General features: G+C 43.0%; 1 protein-coding gene across 1 annotated transcript; it reads left to right on the forward strand.

Moving 5' to 3' along the window:
* Positions 1-3,610: 3,610 nt before the first annotated feature.
* On the forward strand, positions 3,611-5,598 carry SLN (sarcolipin). The gene is made up of 2 exons (XM_062577469.1): positions 3,611-3,724; positions 4,931-5,598. The coding sequence occupies exon 2, from the start codon at positions 5,037-5,039 to the stop codon at positions 5,130-5,132; it is 96 nt and encodes a 31-aa protein (XP_062433453.1). The 5' UTR covers positions 3,611-3,724; positions 4,931-5,036; the 3' UTR covers positions 5,133-5,598.
* Positions 5,599-20,905: the final 15,307 nt, after the last annotated feature.

The following is a 20,905-nucleotide window of genomic DNA, read 5'->3' on the forward strand; positions in this document are numbered from 1 at the left end:
AAATGAACCAATTATTAATGAATTAAAAAAAATTGACTGCACTTAGTGAGAAAGGTAATGAAGAAAGCAAGAATGAACATGATCTACTCTGATCATGTACGAATGGCTTTGAAAGATTGTGTGCTACCTGATTAGCAGACTAGGAAGAACTTGAGCAGTCACAGCAACTTTAAATATAGACTAGAGCCTTAAGTTTGAGTATGTGAAACATGAAGAGGGAGCTTTGGCACAGGGTTTGTGAAAGCTGAGATCATTCTGATCTGTCAAAAAAGAAAGAAAAATCAAAGTGCTAAGAGTAAAACTGGTCAGTTTGTCCTCCTCTTTCTCTTCTTCCTGCTTTGCTGATCAGTATTAAATCACTTGATTAAATAAACTATTCATTTAAAGATCCTGCCTTTACGGTGTTTGGCCTCTCTGCTCATCAGCAGTCTGGGTACAGTTTGTTGGGATAGTCCAGAAGTTGCAATCTCTGGCAATTGCAGACTCTAATCCATGGAAGTCAAGCATTCCAAACATGAATTGGATTTCCAGGTAAAGTCTAGGCACTTTCCACAGCTCAGATATGTTCACTGGTAGCCCCTACTTAGTGTAACATCTTTTTTCCCAAGACTTTATGTATACATATCGGAACATCTTGTCAGGTGGCATCACAAGTACAGGTAACATAGTAGTTTGGCTCGTCTAAAGTTACTGCGGACTAGCACTGTCAATCAGAAAGTGTTTCTAAGCTGGCTGGGTCTCAGTTCTAGCAAAAAGAACTGTTTCAGATTACTAGGTTGAGGAAAGTTAAGTTTTCTGCCATGGAGAATATTTGAATTTATTATTTCATTTTTTCAGTTCTAAAAATATGCAGAATGTTGTGCAGAGAATCTTAGCTATGGACAGGTCCCCTGGTGTAGAACTGTTCAAGTATGAGCTATTACAGCTGCAGAAATAGACCGTTATATTTAGTTTGAAGGGGCAACCTGACAGCATGAGCAATGAAGGAGCCATAAAACCTATCCTGTCTATAGTCCCAACCTTCTTGCCCCAATAGGCTGTATCCCAGAAGCCTGAGGATATGCAAAGAAGGATCATGTTATATTTGCTCTGTTTCTATATGCTTTCTCCAAATTTCTCTACCAGCTAGTATATTGGATTAGGTGAACCTTTGATCTGGTTTGCTTAGGATCCTACATATCCTTCTGTGCTAAGATCCTCAGTACAAATAACCATGGAAGGATCTGAGCCTGTAGAGATAAAAGGAAGGATATGCAGGAGTTAGGGTGTTTATTACGTGTGTTGGTTAATGACATTTATAGTCGATTTCACGAGCACTTTGAAGAAGGGAAGTGTTCTAGCTGTCGTGGGTGAGGGGAAGGCAGAAGTGTGCTGGAAGAGCACAGAAAGGGCTCCTTGTTAATGCAGAAGCACAAATACCAGCCTGGTGGCCAGAGCTGAGGCATTCCAGCCAAAGAAAGACATTTACCAATCTCTGCCAATTTAATTTCCTTTTTTTTTTTTTTTTTTGAGTTTTCTGTTGGAAGAAAGTAAAACAAGCCTCAAGATCTCCAAGCCTTATGGGGAGAGGGCAGGGGAATATCTGGGCACTGATGTGCAACATTTAATAATTAGGATCAATGACATTCAAATTTTTTACCTTTACCTCTATGGCTATTTGTGATTTCAGAGTGAAGTGAAATAGCCGTTACCTGAAAAATCAAGAGATTTCTGCTTCAGAGAATGTGACAGGGAAGAGCATAGGGCAGGTTAGATACATGTTAGATACATGCCCAGTTCCCTCAAGATAAGGGTGAATATTTTGAATCTAGGTTTTCCAAATCCTCAGTAAATATTGTAACTGGGACATCCACTAAAATAGGACATCAGGTCTGCCAATGGTCTCTATACAAGAACGGGCTGTGGTGCCTCAGTCTGGCAAACCATGCACAGCTGCAGCACCCTGCAACCTGCTGAGGCATCTAGCTCCCTGAATGAGGTGGGGGTCAAGCCTTGGCTCCTTGCTCTGTACTTTTCAGCAGAGGATTCCTAATTAGTTTGTTGGCTTTTGTGAACTTGATGATTGGGCGTCTAAGAGTGCAGTTGCAAGGCAATTAAGCCAATGAGAGTGAAGATTTCTGGTCTCCCTCCTACCTCTAGTGGCTATATGAGGAGGCTATTTATGGAGATCATTCAGCAAAACCCAGGCAATCCTTGCCTCCACCCCCTCGGTAACCCACACAGCTATTTGTTTTGTTTTGTTTTTCGTCAGGTTGGTTTCCAGCCAGCCAGGCTCCCTTACCAGAGTCATGGCACAGTTACGCAGGTCTCCGTACTGGTGCAAAGGGAAGGCTGAAACTGGGGACCTCATGGAGGCTGGACTTCAACAGCGAGCTTGGATGTTGTGAACTACACTATGTCACAGTGTGCCTGAATGTGAATATACAAAAGGCATCAGAATCAGTAAATAATTTGCATACTGTATGTCATTTGGTGTTTGGCCGTGAGAATAAGAGTCAGTTCTGTGGAGAGCTGTACGCACTCAAACCTCGTCAGGATCCTCGTGCTCATGCACTGTGCTCCAGAAGTGACTGCTCTAACTTCAGTGGAAATACTCAAGTTATTCCTTTGAATACGAAGGCTACGAGCCCCCATCCAAGAGGATGACCCACAAGCCATGCTTCTGCAGCACAGGGCTGGCAGCGTCTGGTCCCGGTTCAGTCTAACCTACTCTGCTGACATCCTCTTTCAGATGTATGTATTTAAAGGAAAAAAATAGCAAATTCCTTTTGTTTGTTTGTATAATGAGTTTTAGCAGTGTCTTGGGCAAAGATAAGATTATGTGGGTATTATAGTTATCTGGGCCTCAGAGCAATGTGCTTTCTGTGAAGAAATGCTGCAAGATGGCAGAAATATTTGTCTGTTCAGGCATTTGGAGCATTAATACCAGAGACATCATTGAAAATCAATGAAGGAAGAGAGTGGAGGTGAGTCAGTGGCTCTTTAGTGCAATGGACTGTGGCTTCCAAAATCCCTAGCCCCAAACTTTTCTCTCTTGCAAATGTTCCTGTATTGCCTTACTCTGTGAGTAAATGCAAGAACTATTTTGCTCCTTTTCATCTTTTTTGAAATGTATATGAACATGAGAAGCTGTGGAGACCGCAACAAGTATGTAGGACAGCAACAGCTGTGCTGTTCTTACAAAGCTAACTGCAGTCAGGGCTTCAGCCACGGGAACCGATCTTCAGGGATCCTGAAATCTGCATAAATACGGCTTCACATGGCTCTTCTTCTCTTTTCTTTCGATTTTCCTTTCTTTTTCTTTTCTTTTGTCCACATTAAGGAAATTAAACCAGGGCATGAAGACACAAACTGGCCAAACGAAATTTGCTGTAAAACCCCATGTAAAACTCCCAAGGCTTGTGTATAACTCTGCCCTTAGTACAACACACCATGAGAAGAAATAAAATTACAGTAAGTAAATAAGCCCTTAGACCTCTATGCACGAACAGCCTTAGTTGAATCCTGCAGCCCAGATTAGGCCTTTTAAAATGCTTGAGATGTGATGTCAGCGTCTCGGGTGCCAATACACTTGTTGCTCTCCTCCCTCAGACTACTTTAGTTCTCACACAGGGACGGGGCATCCAGACCGTGTGGGACAGAGCAAGAGGCTGAGAAGGAAATAATATCTGCATCACACCCAAGTCTTGGAGGCAGGACGCTGCGCTCCATTTACCTTCTTAAGGTAAAAAAAAAAAAACTTGTTTTGTTTATTGGGTCAGATTTTCTCTTGCCCATGAAAATAGGAGGCTGACAAAACAACAGGGGAATGCAGGAATTTTGTTAACTGTAAGTGCCAGCCTTTTAATATTTAATCTGCAGACTAAAGCAGTTTCTATTTAAACCCTCTGTCTTCAGTATGGTACAGTCCCAAGGCTTCTCTTGTTTTCACCATAGATGTTATAGACTAATCTAGCATCTCCTTTAAGATTTAGTTTGTGTGGCTGAAATTCTTTATTTGCCTAGAGCTTATTCTTCATTTGTTTAAAGGCTTTTCTTTTATTTACTCAGCATTCATATGGGATTAGTGGAATGTTATTCATGGTAAAGTATTCTCTGCATGAATTCCAAGAACATGCAAAAATCTAAACTTGTGATAAAGTAAATAAACAATAACAATAGCCAACAGAAACCTTCCAAATTTAACTTGAATGGGATTTCTGAAGTAATGTAACTCCGGCATCTTGAAAGAGCAAGAAAGTCAGAAGGTATCTGGGAAAAGTCTCTCTCATCTGTAGGATTAACTCACAAAATTTATGAAACTTTTCAGAAATGAATATGTTGCACCTTAGGTTTTCCTTGTACTTTTAGCAGTAACATGAATTCACTATTTTCTCACCTAAGCTTTACAAGAGAGGCTGAAATTTGAATTCTTTTAAGCTGTAGTATTTCAGTACAAAATTTTATAAACAGTAAAAATCATTTAAGAAAAGATGGAAAAGTGAGTAGGATAAAAACTGTAGAAATTAGTTCTTCTACATAAGAGAAAAGTTTCCACCTATTTTATTTTAAAAATGAGAATACACAAAGAAATATGGGAATTTTAGGAACTCTAAACAGCAATATATTTGTGATGTATATCAGTTCAAAGTAATAAATGGGTTTGGGGCATTCTTTTTTTAAAAAAGCTTGTGCAAAGCAGAGGACTAATTTCCAAGGACTGCTCATCCTGTGAGATATATTTTGGGGTGACACTGAGAACGCTTCTTGTCAGGGGTGGAAATCAAAGAAGGTGATAAGCTGCTGGAGATAGCTTTTGCTTTTACTGTCCACAGTGCCTACTAAGTTCGAGCCACAGAAATAACATTTATTTATACCCATATAAATAGCTCTGCTGAAGTTCCCTCCTTCACTTATCTGTTCTTCACATGTTTTTCTTTTTCGTTGAAAGAGCCTGTGACCTGAAGGCTGAGCTCAAGGACACTCCCAGAAAAGTCACTGAAGTTTTCCCTTCGCTTTACCTGTTGAGCTCTGCTCTCCCCTGGTTATTCCCCAAAATGGAGCGATCCACACAAGAACTCTTCCTGAACTTCATGATTGTCCTGATTACTGTATTGCTCATGTGGCTCCTCGTGAAGTCTTATCAGGAGTAAAAGACAATCAGAAACTCTCGGAGCTGATTTAAGTATGTCTCTGCAGACATAAGTAACATCCTCAGCACACCTCTGATTAGCTTTCAGTCAAATGAGGATGACATGAATTTTTTTACTCTTGCATTTGTGTTGCCTGTGCTAATGTTTGTAATGGGTCTATAACGGTGTAATTATTTCATTCTGCAGTGATCCAGCTGTAAACTGTAAAATGCAAGGTCCTTAGACACTATTACATGTGGCTGTCTCCTCTGACAGCTATTGGGAATGTTGTAACCCCTCTGCCCACAAAGCCTGCTTCTTTGGTGTCAGTGTTAGGTTTTCTAGAGCATAAATCTGTAATATGCGATGTATCTGTCTTTATTAACCAGCATAAAAGACATAAACTTGCTTAACAGAAAGAAGTGTGAAACCTTTACTTTCACTTGCTCTTGTTTCTCTTAAATAAAGAAGAACATGTGAAACCCTGCTTTGTAGTGTCTCTTTTCCCTTTTCTGGTCCTGTCGCTGCTAACTGATAAACCTGGCAATAACGCCAGTAGAGTGGGTCATGCAAGTCTGGCATTTTTATTCATACTCGGATTTTTCCTTGTACTTTTTTTTTTAAAAAAATTGCTGTAGAGTGAGAGTGGAAACCCTGCAGGTTTATTAACGTGTATCCACAGGCACGAGCAGACTCCAGCTGTTCCTGTAACCTTTCTGGCCTGAGTTAATTACCCTGCCAGTGCTATGAATGCCGTTGTCAGAGAGAAGCTCTGTCTCACAGCTGGAATTGCCGTATAACTGCATTTTCTAAAGTTGGATTTTGGAGAGGGATTCCCAGCGTCCTATTTTTGGCTGAGCTATGCTTGGATCAGTGCCGGGGAGAGGTGGCTCGAGTCAGCCACGGGCGTCACCGCCCTGTCGAACGAAGCCTGTCAGGGGCAGCAGTCCCACAGCATCCACATGCAGACTGACGCACAGCAAAGCTATCCCAGATGGGCCCCCTGCACCGTACATCGAGTTTCCAGGGAGGTGCGTGACCGGGCTAACGCTGCAGAGTCGTCACCTGCTAAGGAGGTCTTCACCAGCTCAAGGAGCACAACATGTTACAGTCCCTAGGTCTGCAAAGTCAGCAATTACGCTCCTCCTAGGAGTTTCTCTTGTGTTATTTTCATGGCTTCAGAGGATCAGTATTGTCTGTAAAATGCAGTTTTCTTTAAGAAGACGGTTATACAAGTATCCCCACCATTAATACAGGTCTCCCTCCTCTCCAGGCCTCTGTAAGGAATGCCTACTGTAAGTGCATTACCCAAATCTGCCTGTACATTACTCAAGGTGGCTCTGGGGGATTTGTATGTGAGATCGTACTGGCAGTGACAGCCTGGACTCGGGATTGTGCCTTAAGGACAGATAGTAAATGTCGTAGCACCATTTGTTGAATGTGACTGTTGCTTAAAGGTTGTTGGTAAATGATCCGTTGTCCTGTTCCGTTTGTATTTTCCGTCCTGCTTTGTAATCACCCCCGTTCCCTTCTTCGAATGTTTTTCTCAAAGGCAAAGAACAGTTACCACAGATGCAGTCTCCCAGTCAAGAAAATTTGACTTTAGTGCAATGTTTGATAAAACCTGACTCTTGTCTCTGACTGAGAACAAACTTCCTTGCAGCGTTTCCAGGGACAACAAATTTTCTCTGAGAAAAGTGAGACATTAAAATGAGCTTTTGCCAACAGCCTTCCTCTGCTATCCACCTTCCACCAGGTGCTCCTGTAATTTCATTAATTTACACAATCAGTTTGTGTTCATAGGGCTTGACTGAGGCATGCAGCAGAGACTGGAGAACGACATGGAAAAATCTATTTTTAAATATGATGAATACTTGATAATTCAGTATGAAAGATTCTCATCTTTCACATGCTGTGACTCCCTATCCCAGCTGAACAGTGTGTCTTCATCCAGTATTATTAGATCTTCACTGTGGCTTAAAAATATATTTTCGGACTCGGGTGCATCATAGCTTTCCCTGAAAACCTTGCCGCTGTGCACCCACTCTGCCTCTTCTGGCACAAAGCAGCTTGCTGTGCCCCGGCAGGGAGGGATGAAGCTTTTCTGATGCCCACGGAGTGTACGGCCGATCTCCAGCAAGGCCAACGTAACAAGCAGATCAACACATTTGGGCTCGCCACAGGCTAGCAATGAAAAGAAGAGAGGTGTGGGCTGCACTACCTAAAACAGCAGTGCCGCAGACAGTCACAGTTCAAGGTGATCCAAGCAATTTTGGGGTACAAGGAGAAACTGTCAGTGAGAGTCTGGAGCATCCAAGCCTGTTAACCATCTGTCTCTTTGAGAATAGGCACGTATCTAACTTAAGTACAATATGATTAAGCTTGAGCACCCCAAATAAGTTGTTTTAAGTGAGAATACCAGTCTAAGCCATTTTCTTCTCAGGCATTCAAAATTTTTAGTAGATTTTGAATGAGAAAAGTTCAATTTATCCAGAACTGAGGTGCTTTTCTCTTTCTTTTAGTTCAAACAATGTAATTTTTCTAAGACTGAAAAAAAAGGCAATTGAAGTATCAGCATTAATGCCAGATGCCCTGAAACGAGAGCACTGTACTAGCAGACAGGCACACTGGCATCAAAGAGCACCAGCCAAATACATGCATATAGGCCATTTTCTCCTCAAATGTAGGTGCTTAGTGTGACCTCTGAATCTCAACTCTCTCCATCGCCTTCCTGTTTGCCAAAGACGCCCTTGAGGAGGGGTGGCTCTTTGTGACCTGAGGACTGATATTACCAGCTTGTGCTAGCCTTTGCAGTGTAAGAGGAGAACCAGAGGACTTCTAGAGTAACACTCATTTGCCTTTAGTTTTTTTGGCGGAATTATCTTAGACAAAAATGTTATTAAAATTAAACCTAAGAATAAGTAGCTGCATTAGCTCCTCCAGCAGCCCCACTGGCTGCAGAGATGGTTGATCAGGTACTGCAGCCTGCTCAGAGCTGGGGCACCCCACAAATTTCCAAGAACTTCATCTGGCCGCCTCCTGCTCTCTAATGCTGCCTATTGGAGCCACCCAGAACAGCTGCTGTGGCAGATCTACTCTTTCTCTAACCTAAGACATTTTCGTTCTTCTTCCTTTTCTGATTGATCTACTGGTCTTTCCAGGTGACTGGGTGCCATGGTATCACAAATTATCTGGAGAAGATTTTTCTTTCTCACCTTAAATGTTGTCATACATTTTAATTAACCCATATCTGTTTTAAGCTGCACCTTTCTTTCCCATCTTTATTGCCCTTTATGAATTGCATTTTAGGAATGATGTACTACGAGAAGTACTTATTATGCAAGCTTTCTTTTATATATGAAAGCTTTTTTGTTCTATACACACACACACATTTATATCAGTATATACAAACTTATAAATATTGATATATAAACATTTGGTCTGCTATGTGTTTCACATGTGGTGTGCACCTGACCTGAACACAGTATCACACCTGCTCATGGAGAAGGTTTTGCAGGTGACAGTGTAGCTTATCCTGTTTCCCTTCCATCTGCTTTATTAGAGGAGTGCTTGGTATAGTATTTGCACAGGAACAACCAAAGACAAGCAAAACCATGGTTGCTCAGAACCTTGAATTGACCTGAACAAGGCAGTTTTTATTCTGGTATCTAAATATAGATGAATTAGTCTCACCTAGAATGAGCAGTTCAGTGGAGATCTTTCCATTCAATTTATTAGGCTTTGGATCAGACCTTAGTGACCTAAATTTAGATATTCGGATTTCAAAAGCTTGGCTCTAGGCCTGATGACTCAGAATTGCTAAGTGCTCTACTCTTCACTCAAGAGAAATTAGAGACACAGGACATTCAATGTGCTTCTGCAAAAAAAACCCAGACAGGCTTGGGTGCCTAGATATGAACCTAGGAACCAAATTTTAGGCATCAGGATTTGAAAATTTGTCCAAATATTAGAAAAAATTTCAAAGGCAGTTATCAAAATATTTTTATCAAAAATGGTTTTAGTGGATTTGGGTTTCTGTATTTTTTGCAATAAGAGTATATTTCTCAAGGAAAATTAAAAGTTGCCATAGACAGATGTCACACTTGAAAACCAACCGTTGCCATTTGGCTATGCTTTCGAATTATGTCATGGCTGCTGTAGATTACATACCTTGTGTCCTTTTTCTGCTTTATAGACTAGTTTTCAGGTTAGACAAGTTCTTTATCATGGGCAACATAAGCAGTGGTTCTCATGATGCATCACCCCCCAGCTTCAGGATAGGAAACTGATTCAATGAGAGATGGATAAGAGAACGGAAAAGAATATGTTTGGTGCTGATGAGTCACATCTGCTGTAATTTCAAGAATATTTATTGTACACAATTGTTTCACGTTGCAATGTTTTTGATTTGCAAATTTTCACTCAAAATTCAGATCTCTATGGGAAATCTGCATACTAAGCAGTTTATGTGTGCATGTTTGCGCCTGTGTGTTCAGCAAATGATATGGAAAGAAGGGAAGAAGTAGGAAAGGCAAAACCGAGTTTCTCTGCCATATCAACATGGCAATCCTGTGTATGCGTATAGTTTTTCTCTGGACAAATCCAAGAAAGTTTTAAACATAAATAACTTCCAGCATAGTTCTATTTGTATAACTACATTTGGAAGTGTTCCAAAGGCAATAGATGCCCTTGCATTTCAAGAAGATCTTTGTACAATAATTATCTATGTTTTACTGGTGCAGTGAGCTAGGAAAGATCAAGAAGACTGACAGTTGCTGACACTTGGATTCCATTGTGAAGGCTACTAAATCATTCTTCACCTACACAGCTGAGCTAGCTTGCCCCTTGTGCATAGGGCTTACCCACAGATTAGCTTCTCGCAGGTCTGAACTGGAAAAAAAAAAGCTTTTAGCATGTTTCCCAAGACCATATACAGCTGATGCTCAAGCCAATCAACTCTGACCTCTTAGCTTAACAGTTCAGCTGTCAGCTTCCAAAGAGAAATGACAGTATTTTCAAGCAGACTCCATTATGCTTGTCAGCTATCTCTAATCTCTGCTCACGCTGGCCAACCTGTGAATGAAAGTAAAGAAGCAGAAATGCCTGCAAAATGAACAGAGATAGTCACTTAATGCTGCTGTGCTTTTTGTATTGCACTTGTACTTGATAGTTCTTCACTTCAACGTATGGATGAGGGAGAAGATAAATAATTTGGCCTTGGCACCAGAGTTAGCTGAATGTTCTCACATGCTTCCTTTTAGTTTGAACTGTGGGATCCAGAAGGGTATCTGGTGTACAAATGTGCCTTGGTCTACTAGCTTTGTATATATGCATCTTTGTGTACCCAGAGCAGCAGCCAGAGCTGAGGCTTTATTCCAAATGACTGTTTTCCCCACTCCACTTCTCCCCTCTTGGAAGCAGGTAGCATTAAACTCTCTGCCTCAAAGGAAGGAGTCCAGAATATATGGCGAGAGTAGTACACAATCTCCCTCCAAAGTATCACATCCCATTCACATCTGCTCTGTACTCCTGTCCCTGCCCATAGCTATGAAAACCTAGAGAGAGCGTCACTCAACTTTGAGGTCAGGTTGAAGGATCAAGGTGGCCGTATTCACCCATATATATAACTTTGCTCTCACATTCTTTGGAGAGACTTAATCTTTTGCAGAGATATGCCTTGGGAGATGGAGTGAATCTAGCCTTGTGCTTATTGAAGTCTGCACACTTCTGCATGCACTTGGCATAACTCTGGACTTGCACATTACCGCAGCAGATGAGCTTAGATGCACACTGCAAAATATCTGGCAGGAGTGACCTAATTCTTTAACAAAAACTTGAAATATACTGAGCAATAAGCAGTGTAGGATGGATTTTGCATGTACCTCTTTTCCCTGCAGTATTTAACCATTTTGTTGTTCAGCTTCTTGTCCTCTGAAAGCAGGGATATAATTTTTTTAAATACTTACAGTGCAGTTTCACTAGTGACTGTCAGTTTCAGTAGGACGACCTGAGCCTTTCAAGCAAGATAAGAAAGATCTGTTTCTGCAAGCAGAAGGCCATAACTTCAATGGATTTCAGTGGAAACTAGGCCTGTTTATGTCAGATAGGGATCAGCCCCTTTGTGTTTCCCTAGCTCTGATCTGCTCATATGAAAGTCTGTTTCAGTAGCACTTGAAAGAGATACGCTAGAGGTAATTTTAGTCCTTTTGCTCTCATACAGTTGAAGTCCTCTTCACCTGCTTGGTTGTGAATTTTGGCTCCTTCCCTGCTGAGGCTGTACTCCCTAGAGTACTGAAGACTCACTCACAGGCTGGGGGAAAGCTTGTCTGTATAAAAAAGCAGCCCCAAAGCTATAGGGATCATTGTCTAGACGTGAAGTCGTATAATAGCGTATCCTGTGGTAAAGGACAGTTAAAGGAAAGTTAATGAAACTCATATGGAAAACAAAAATAAATGGCAATTTTAACAAATAAAGGTCCATTTAACCAGACACAGAATCAGACCAAACCCAAAGGCGAACAAGATTTTTGTGGAATCACTACCAACAAAATGAAGCTGGGCAGATTGGAATATATGTTTTTAATGAGAACAAGCCTATCAGAAACTTGGTGATTGGAAGATAACTAGTAGGACACTGTGATAGTCCAGTGCAAATAATTTCAGAAGGACAAAGAAGATGATATCAATAAGGAAGTAGCAACATACATTAAAGAAAGCTTTTGATAAGTAAACTAACTATTCCAGCATGTATTACAGTATATCTCTAGCCTGACATTTGAAATATAAATAGGATAACGGTAATATCAGGGCAAAATTGTCAACCAGAATGTGACATGCTAAAGGACAGCAGAAAGGCTGTAAGACAAAAATTTCAGCAGCCACAGTGAACCTCATTTGCCTTCTTCATGTAGGTAAATGTCACACTGGGCTCTGATACAGGCTGCATTTCTTGCCATCATAAATTATTTTTTCTTGAGCGGTCATATGTCACAGAAAGAATGCAGTCGTGAAAAACACACAGGGCCAGGATCAAAATGTTGCCTTTGAAATATGACGGTGTGATAGTGACCACACTGTGCTTGACTGAAACATCCTTATGAGGATGGGAAAGTCAGAAGGAGAATCAGCAGAGTACAGGAAATAGCACTGACATTCAGAACATAGAAGCTGCATCCAAATGGGGGAAGCAGGAAAGAACTCAGACAAGTAAATGCAAAATCATACAGCAGGGAAAAAGGTTGAGTAACAACAGTCCAGATGCATCAAATGTTAATTATAAAAAATATCAGAGTAGGAAACCTGCCCCAGAGACTGTAGAATCTGCAGTTGATAGTTGTAGAGCAGAAGTGCTCAGGGAAGGTAAGTTTGGTACAAGAAAGATATATTAATTATTTCAGCAGTGCTCACAGTGGAACAGATTAAGAGGGTTTCCACACTAGAATTTAACTGCAAGTGATGAGTTGGAGAAATGGCCTGAACTGCAGGACCAAAAATTGGAACAGGACCAGTAGAAGGAACAGCAGCATATCACCAGGACCAGATGATGTTCACCCAGTAATTTTAAAGGAATTCAGATATGAATTTGCTTAGGTAGTTACAGTGGAGTGTAACTGATTGCTTATATCAGACATGGTACCAGAGAAGGTTGCAGATGTGATATTAATATTTAAGAGGGTTGCAGAGGACATCTAGGGAGTTACAGACCAGGGAGTTTCATCTCCATATTGGAATATATATATATATATATATATATATATATATATATATATATTCATATATATATATATTTTTTCATATATTCATATGTATGTGTATATATATGTATGTATGATAGAATTCGATGGCACATATGTGGAAAAAACAGCAATGCTTTTGCAGATGGAAATCATACTTCCTAAATCCATTAACTCTTTGAAAGAACCAGTGAACATGCCAGTAAAAGTGTGCTTGTCAAAACCCAAACTGTCATGGGATAGAAAGAGAAGTTCTCCCTTTAACTGGCTGAAAGATAAAAAGAAGGTGGCAATGAACAGTGAAATTATAATTAGAAGTTGTTCTATGAGACTCGGCATTGGTTAACATATTTACAAGAAAAAAAGTTAAACAGGACACTTGCAGAAGTTGCTCGTGGTGTAAATGTCATATATGAAGAGTTGCAGAATGTTGTCTCAGTAACGAATGTCAGAATGATAAAATGGTTGATGACATTCAGGTAAGGAGAAAAAGCCCTTCAATATACAAAATGATGAGGACATCATGTACTGGAACACAGGAAAAAGATCTAAAAATCATTGAACCCATCAAAACCATGCTTAATCTTGGAAATATTAGCAAAGGAATAGAAAACAAAACAGAAAACATTTTGTCTCTCTACAGAAAAGAATGCATAGTGCCTACATCTTGAATATGCAGCCAACAGCCGCAGCAGTTCGTGCAGCGCTGTCTCGGCTCTGCCTTGAACTTCTGGGGCCCGTGGTGGACATTGTAGTCTGCTGACGCTTGTGGGACGTGGGGACTAGAGTGTGACTCTGCTAACAGGTAAGGGGAGCAGCTGCAGGTAGCCTTAGGCTCTCCTGGAAGAAGCCCCAGCAATTATCCCCCACTCTAGCTGTGTGTAGCTGCTGCTAACGAGCAGTCTCCCAGTCTCCTGTTGCCCCTGAATAGAGGGAGCTGGGGCTTTTGACACAGGTAACTCTTGTTTAGGGTGGATCAAGTACCCTGTGGGTTGGTAGTAGAAAGAGGTCTATTTAAGAGCCAGGCCTGGAGCACAGCTCCTAGAGGCAGCCAACAGACACAGCAGTTCGTGCAGCAGTTTGTGCAGCAGGAGCGCAGTTAGGTGCAAGAGGACATCTTCCGGTGCCAGTATTGCCCACTCTTGCTAATATGGTTGTAACTCACCGAAAAGCTTATTTGCCAGTGGCTGTGGGAACTGCTGTATCAGCTGTGTCGGAAGTGTCAACCCAGACAGACCTCTTGCAGCAGATGCTGCCTTACAGGTCCCAGGCTGCAGGGAGTGCTTGGAGCCTCTCCAGAAGGCCTGGACTGATGGTCCACTCTCCTGCAAGAGGTGTGCTGCTGTTGAGGATTCATGTCATCAAGTCAGGGAGTTGCAGGATGAAGTCTGTAGATCATGAAACATGCGGGAAAGTGAGCAGGAGACAGGGCATCCTCAGAGACTGTGCTGCTCCTGGAGTCCCAGTCCTCTGCAGCAGGGGGGTTGCTGGAGGACTGTGAAGAGTGGAGTAGTACAGCACAGCACTGTCAAAGAAGGCTGGAAGCTAGCTGATTCTTGAGCAAAAAGAAGAAAGGCCCCTAATCCTCCTGTAGACCTGGAGCTGCAGTTGAAGAACAGGTTTAGTGCGCTCCGGGATGAGGAGAAGCCAGACCTAGCCTCAAGGGAAGCAACTGAGCAGCCTGACCCCCGTGCCTTGCGTGACCACTCGGAAGAGGCGACAAGTGGTGGTAGTGGGTGATTCTATGCTGGGGGGGACAGAGGTGCCTATCTGCCGACCTGACCTGTCCTCTAGAGAGGTTTGCTGCCTGCTGGGGGCAAGGATACGAGATGTGACTGAAAGTCTAGCAAGGATTGTATGCTCATCAGACTGCTACCCTCTGCTGCTCTTTCACGTGGGTGCTAACGATACAGAGAACAAACTAGAGACAATCAGGGAAGACTTCAAGGCCTTGGGCATGCTGGTCAAGGGTCTGGGAGCCCAGATGGTCTTCTCATTGGTCCTGCCGATTAGGGGGAGGCATGGGAGGAGGAATAGGAAGATTTCTCAAATCAAAAACTGGCTACGCCATTGGTGTTGGCATCACGGTTTTGGATTCTATGACCATAGAACATTGTTTGAAGACCAACAACTGGTGGGGAGAGATGGGATTCACCTCACCAAGTGGGGCACATTTGCCTTTGTAAACATGTTGCCCAGCCTAGTAAAGAGGGCTTTAAACTAGGTAGGAGGGGGGAGGAGGGGTGTCATACAGACAGGGTAGACACCAAAACACAAGTTGGGTTGGGGGCCTCCAACAGGTGCATGCAGCTGGGGATGTGCGTTTGGGACATGGCTATGGGTGACCCCCATACACCCTTCCTGGGAAACCTGCAGGCATGACCACCTCTTTGAAATGCCTGTACACCAATGCACGCAGCATGGGGAACAAACAGGAGGAGCTGGAGATCCGTGTGCGGTCACAGGGCCATGATCTCATTGCAGTCATGGAGACGTGGGATAGCTCCCATGACTGGAATGCTGTCATGGATGGATATGTGCTTTTTAGCAGAAACAGGCCAGGAAGGTGAGGTGGTGGAATTGCTCTTTATGTGAGAGAGCAACTGGAATGCATTGAGCTCTGCCTAGGCAGGGAGGAGGAGGAGGCAGTTGAGAGCTTATGGGATCAAAGGGCAGGCTAACATGGGGGACACCATTGTGGATGTCTACTACAGACCACCTGGCCAGGAAGAGGAAGTTGATGAGGCCTTCTACAGACAGCTGGAGGTAGTCTCACGATCACAGACCCATGGGGGACTCCAACCACCCTGACAGCTGCTGGAGGGACTACATAGCAAGGCACAAACAGTCCAGGAGGCTCCTGCAATGCTTTGATGATAACTTCTTGTTGCAAATGGTGGAGGAGCCTACGAGGAAGGGTGTCCTGCTGGACCTTGTCCTTACCAACAGAGAGGAGCTGGTTAGAGATGTGAAGGTTGGGGGCAGCCTTGGCTGCAGTGACCAGGAGATGGCGGAGTTCAGGATCCTGCATGAAAGAACTAAGGTAACAAGCAGGATTGCAACCCTGGACTTCAGGAGAGCGGACTTTGGGCTCTTCAGAGACCTAATTGGAGGAATCCCATGGGTTAAGGCCCTAGAAGGAACGGGAGTCCAGGAGAGCTGGCTAGTATTCAAACATCACTTCCTCCGAGCTCAAGAGTGGTGCATCCCTATGAGTAAGAAGTGGAGCAAAAGGGGCAGGAGACCTGCATGGGTGAGCAAGGAGCTCTTGGCCAAATTCAGACAGAAGAAGAAAGTACAGAGACTGAGGAAGAGGGGACAGGCTACTTGGGAGAACTGTAGGAATGCAGTCAGAGTATGTAGAGATGCTGCGAGGAAGGCTAAGGCCCAGCTGGAATTGAGTCTTGCAAGGGATGTCAAGGACAACAGGAAGGGCTTCTTCAAATACATCAGCAGCAAGAGGAGGACTCAGGAAAATGTGGGCCCGCTTCTGAATGGGGCGGTGGCCCTGGTGACAAAGGATACGGAGAAGGCAGAATTACTGAACGCCTTCTTTGCTTCAGTCTCACTGCTAAGGGCAGCCCTCAGGAATCCCAGAGCCTGGAGGCAAGGGAGAAAGTCTGGAGAAAGGAAGACTTTCCTTTGGTTGAGGAGGAAAGAATTAGAGACCTTCTGGGCAGGCTAGACATCCACAGATCCATGGGCCCGGATGGGATGCACCCACGGGTACTGAGGTAGCTGGCGGATGTTGTTGCCAGGCCGCTCTCCATCATCTTTGAAAGGTCCTGGAGAACTGGAGAGGTGCCTGAGGACTGGAAGAAAGCCAGTGTCACTCCAGTCTTCAAGAAGGGCAAGAAGGAGGACCCAGGCAACTCTAGGCTGGTCAGCCTCACCTCCACCCTTGGAAAGGTGATGGAACAGCTCATTCTGGATGTCATCTCCAGACATATGAAGGAGAAGAAGGTGATCAGGAGTAGCCAGCATGGCCCAGAGAGGTTGTGGAGTCTCCTTCTCTGGAGATCTTCAAGGCCCGCCTGGATGCAACCCTGTCTACCATGCTGTAGGTAACCCTGCTGAGCAGGGAGGTTGGACTAGATGATCTCCAGAGGTCCCTTCCAACCTTACTGATTCTATGATTCTATGATTCTATGAATATGACATTCTGTTATCCCTTCTTCCTTCAAAATTGATATAACAGAATAAAAAACAGTGCCGAGAAGCCCAACAAAGGTGATAAAACATTTTGCAAAAACTTCTGTGTGAGACAATATTAAGCAGACCAAGTCTCCTTTCCTTGGGAAAAAAAAAGATAACTGAAGAAAGGGTATGAGTAGTGACAAATAAGGAATATATGGAGTGACTATTCAGATTTTCTTAGTACATCAAATAAAGAGCAAGTAAAATAGGGATATATAAATCAAAGAAAGGTGTTTAACAGTACAAATCTAAACTTTAAAACTCACAACTACAAGATGTTATCAGAAAAAGCAGTACAAATATGTGTAAAAACATTTAGATAAATCTCTGGAGGAAAAGCCCATTAAGACTTGTTAAATATAAAGATAGACTTGTTGGCTCCAGAGGAAACCTAAGTCACAGATATGCACAGAATTGCGAAGATGTGCTTAAGAATTATTGTTGCTTGGTCTACTCAGTAACACAGTGCTGTGCTGACCACCAGCTCCCAGAGTATTGCTGCTGGCTGCTGGTGACAGCAGGGCTCCATGTCACCACCAGGGCCTGTCTCACTGTCTGGAATGGAGCAGGGCACTGCCGGTAGCCCCAGTCCAGGCATCAGGCATCAGGATAGATGGACTGAGGTTGAGCTGGGTGGTCATCCACATGTCAGGGTCAGAGTCGGGGGCAGTGGGCCTGTGGCTGGGCAGGAGCAGACCTGTGGTGGGGCTGGAGCCTGGCAAAGCTGTGACAATGTGGGGCAGGGACTGACAGCCCCAACTTGGGCTTAGATGGGGGCCTGGCCCTGGGTGGGAGGAGAGGTCTGGGGCATAGTCAGAGATAAGGAGGGCTGGTGGTGCTCTCAGAGCCCTGATGACTGTCCATATACTTTTTCCTTAGGCACCCACTATTTCCTCCGTCCCTAATTGAATTGATGCCAAGAACAGGCTGAGACATAATGAAAACCATTTTGGAAATTAGGGAGGGTGCAAAATTGTGGGAAATGTGTCTGGAAAAGAGGAGGTTGTTTGTGGGTACCTCATAAATCTCTTCACATCAAGGACAATCTGCCACTCTGTAAACCAGGAACTGATGATATATTCCAATATACAGCACCTGGAACATTGACACAGGGATAGTTTTAGTGATCCTTCCTACACATCTCGAAAAGCATAACAAGGGACGTTACTGAAGGGACTACATTTAAGCAAGAGAAAAGAAGATTGTTAAGAGATATAACACCTTCAACAATATACAGTAACAGTAAAGAAGAAGGCAATAAACTGTTTTCCATGAACACAAAGGACTGAGTTTCAGTGGTAGCAAAGGGGATTTCAGGAATTTTTCTTACAGTCTATCCTAGAGGACATAGTCAAGTATTTTACTATATTACTATATTTTTGAGAGATGTTGTTGGACTCCATACATCAAGAGATGCTGCTAGAGGTTTTTAAAAATGAGCTGGCCAAACATCCATTAGAAATAGCTTTAACAGAACTGTCCTACTTTGGAGAGGGATGTTATCCCTTGGGGAGCTGCTACCACATCAAGCAGCAGGCACTAGCCTTCTTATAGGTGCTGAAGAGGTCAAACACACCCCTAGTTGGCTCACTGGAGAGGGGGATATTTTGCAATGGATAAGACTGGTAAAATAAAACTACTATGATGTGTTTATATGAGCTAACAGTGAGTATGCAAATAGGCTAATTGGCACTTTTCTTAATAGTTTTTATCTATCATTTATGAGACAGAGAGCAGAGTTCCCCAACATGGAAAAGGGGAATAGCCTCAGCATGATTGCCATATTCTGGTTTCCACCAGAAATCCAACTATAATTAACTTAATTTGATAAATAAAATTTTCTTGAAGACAGTGAAGAAGTGTCCTCACTTTTGCTGTTCCAACAATCAGCTGCCAGCAAGGGGCTAAAATCCGTTGTAGTTCCCAGAAAAAAGAGCTATTATATATTGCTGTCTTTTTCCTTACAGGCCCAGTGGTCCCAGCCGGACTGAACGTTGGGTCCAGGCACTCGAGACTGCTGCCTGGCCCGGCCCGGCCCAGGTCGGCGCTGCGTGGAGCTGCCCGCTCCACCGGGCGCTGTCCGCGGTGCTGAAGCGGCCGCTCCGCCGGGCGCTGTCCGCGGTGCTGAAGCGGCCGCTCCAACGGGCGCTGTCCGCGGTGCTGGAGCGGCCGCTCCGCCGGGCTCTTTCCGCGGTGCTGGAGCGGCCGCTCCGCCGGGTGCTGTCCACGATCTGCAGCGGCACCGGGAGGGAGAAGGTGTGGAGGTGCTTGCGGACTTAAGCACTGAGCGGATCGGGCAAAAACCTTTCATGTTCTAGCTCTACATCTGAGCGCTCCTGCTTTTAATTCAGAGGGCTCCTTGGTTATAACTCAGGTGAGTCAATGGACAAAATGAATATAATGCTGTTCTTAAAATTACCAGTGCTTGTGCCTTTGAGAATGGCTTTTGTGTTTTTTCTCCCATAAAAATTCAAACTCAACATGCAATCAGACATCAATGGCAAAGATTAGGTTGGGGGGCTTTACTAGAAGAAAAATTTAAAAAAGCAGTGAGACTTCAGCTTAAGCAGGTGAGAAACCATGTAAAAGAGATAGATGGATGCAGAAAAAAAGGTGAGAAGACAAAATCTAAAGAAGGTGCTGGCATCATGGTTAACTTACTGTTTTTAGAAACTGAGGGATGTACTGGGGAGAAAACAGGGAAAGCTGATATCCCTCTGCCTGGAGGAACTGACTGTCTACACTTAGATATTGCTTAATGGAGCGATTTAAAGTATTGCAGAAGGGTGCTATAATAGCTTTAAACAACACAAGACAATGACTTCTAAGTTTTCTATGTATGCTGAATAATGTAAACTTGTAATGTAAATATATCAGAGAAGTAACAGTTATAGTAGACAAGAGTCAAGATGGTGAGGTCCTACCCAAGAGTTTTTGTCATCAACTATAAAACAGGATGTTTGACTCTCAAAACTCCATTTTTTTGGAAACAGCTTTCTCATGGCTAAAGCTGGGAAGAAGGGACTGGAAATTCAAGTCTCTCCTTGGTTCCAAGATATTTAAAGCTAGACTTGTTCTTCCTCACTCCTCATTTTCCTCAAATGTTTTAGTCATTTTTTTTGTCCATCTATTAGGATTGTGCAAAACTGAACTATTTGTGATATGCAAAGCTTTCCTTGTCCTGGCTGAAACACAGCTACTGGGAATAAGGCATGTAACAACAGCATGCTGAGATACATTTATTTCATGAAGGCTTTTTAACAAAAACTTTCTCTCTTTAAAATATTGATTCTTTTTTTTTTCCTTTGCAGTGTTTGCTACAGATAATTCAATTAAAAATTTACTATAACTGATTTGTTTTTATAAGTAGGGAGCTGAAGAATCATGGAATTAATCCCTGGCCAAATACAAGTCAGGCACAGGCCAGACTCCAATATGCAGGAAATGCATCACCCTCACCATTTCCAACTGCCAGTGGGTATTTCATACACCCCTTTTATTTTCTGAGAGGCACATGTTCTTACACAAATTTCTAGTATATACTTAGTTTCCTCTGAAAAGTGTAGATATTTGATATTAGTGTATAGCATTGATTACATTTTCAGTAGCATCACAGGTGACCTAGCCCAAATGGTATAGGCTGCACTTCCTCCCACAGTGCTCTATCCCAAAGGTAATTCTCTCCCTCAGAGGAGGGAAGTCTCTAGCTCCCATCATTCAAATGTCTATGGGCTGTCATTGTTGTACCTGAAAATAATAGAAAAGAACGGGTGCATTTAAGTTAATTATCATAGTGCATAAAACTTGTAGACAGAGATTATGGACATCTATAATAAATTCAAGAGAATTGCCAGAGACAGTGTT

This window comes from Rhea pennata, chromosome 1 (assembly GCF_028389875.1).
Source record: "Rhea pennata isolate bPtePen1 chromosome 1, bPtePen1.pri, whole genome shotgun sequence".
NCBI lineage: Eukaryota > Metazoa > Chordata > Aves > Rheiformes > Rheidae > Rhea > Rhea pennata.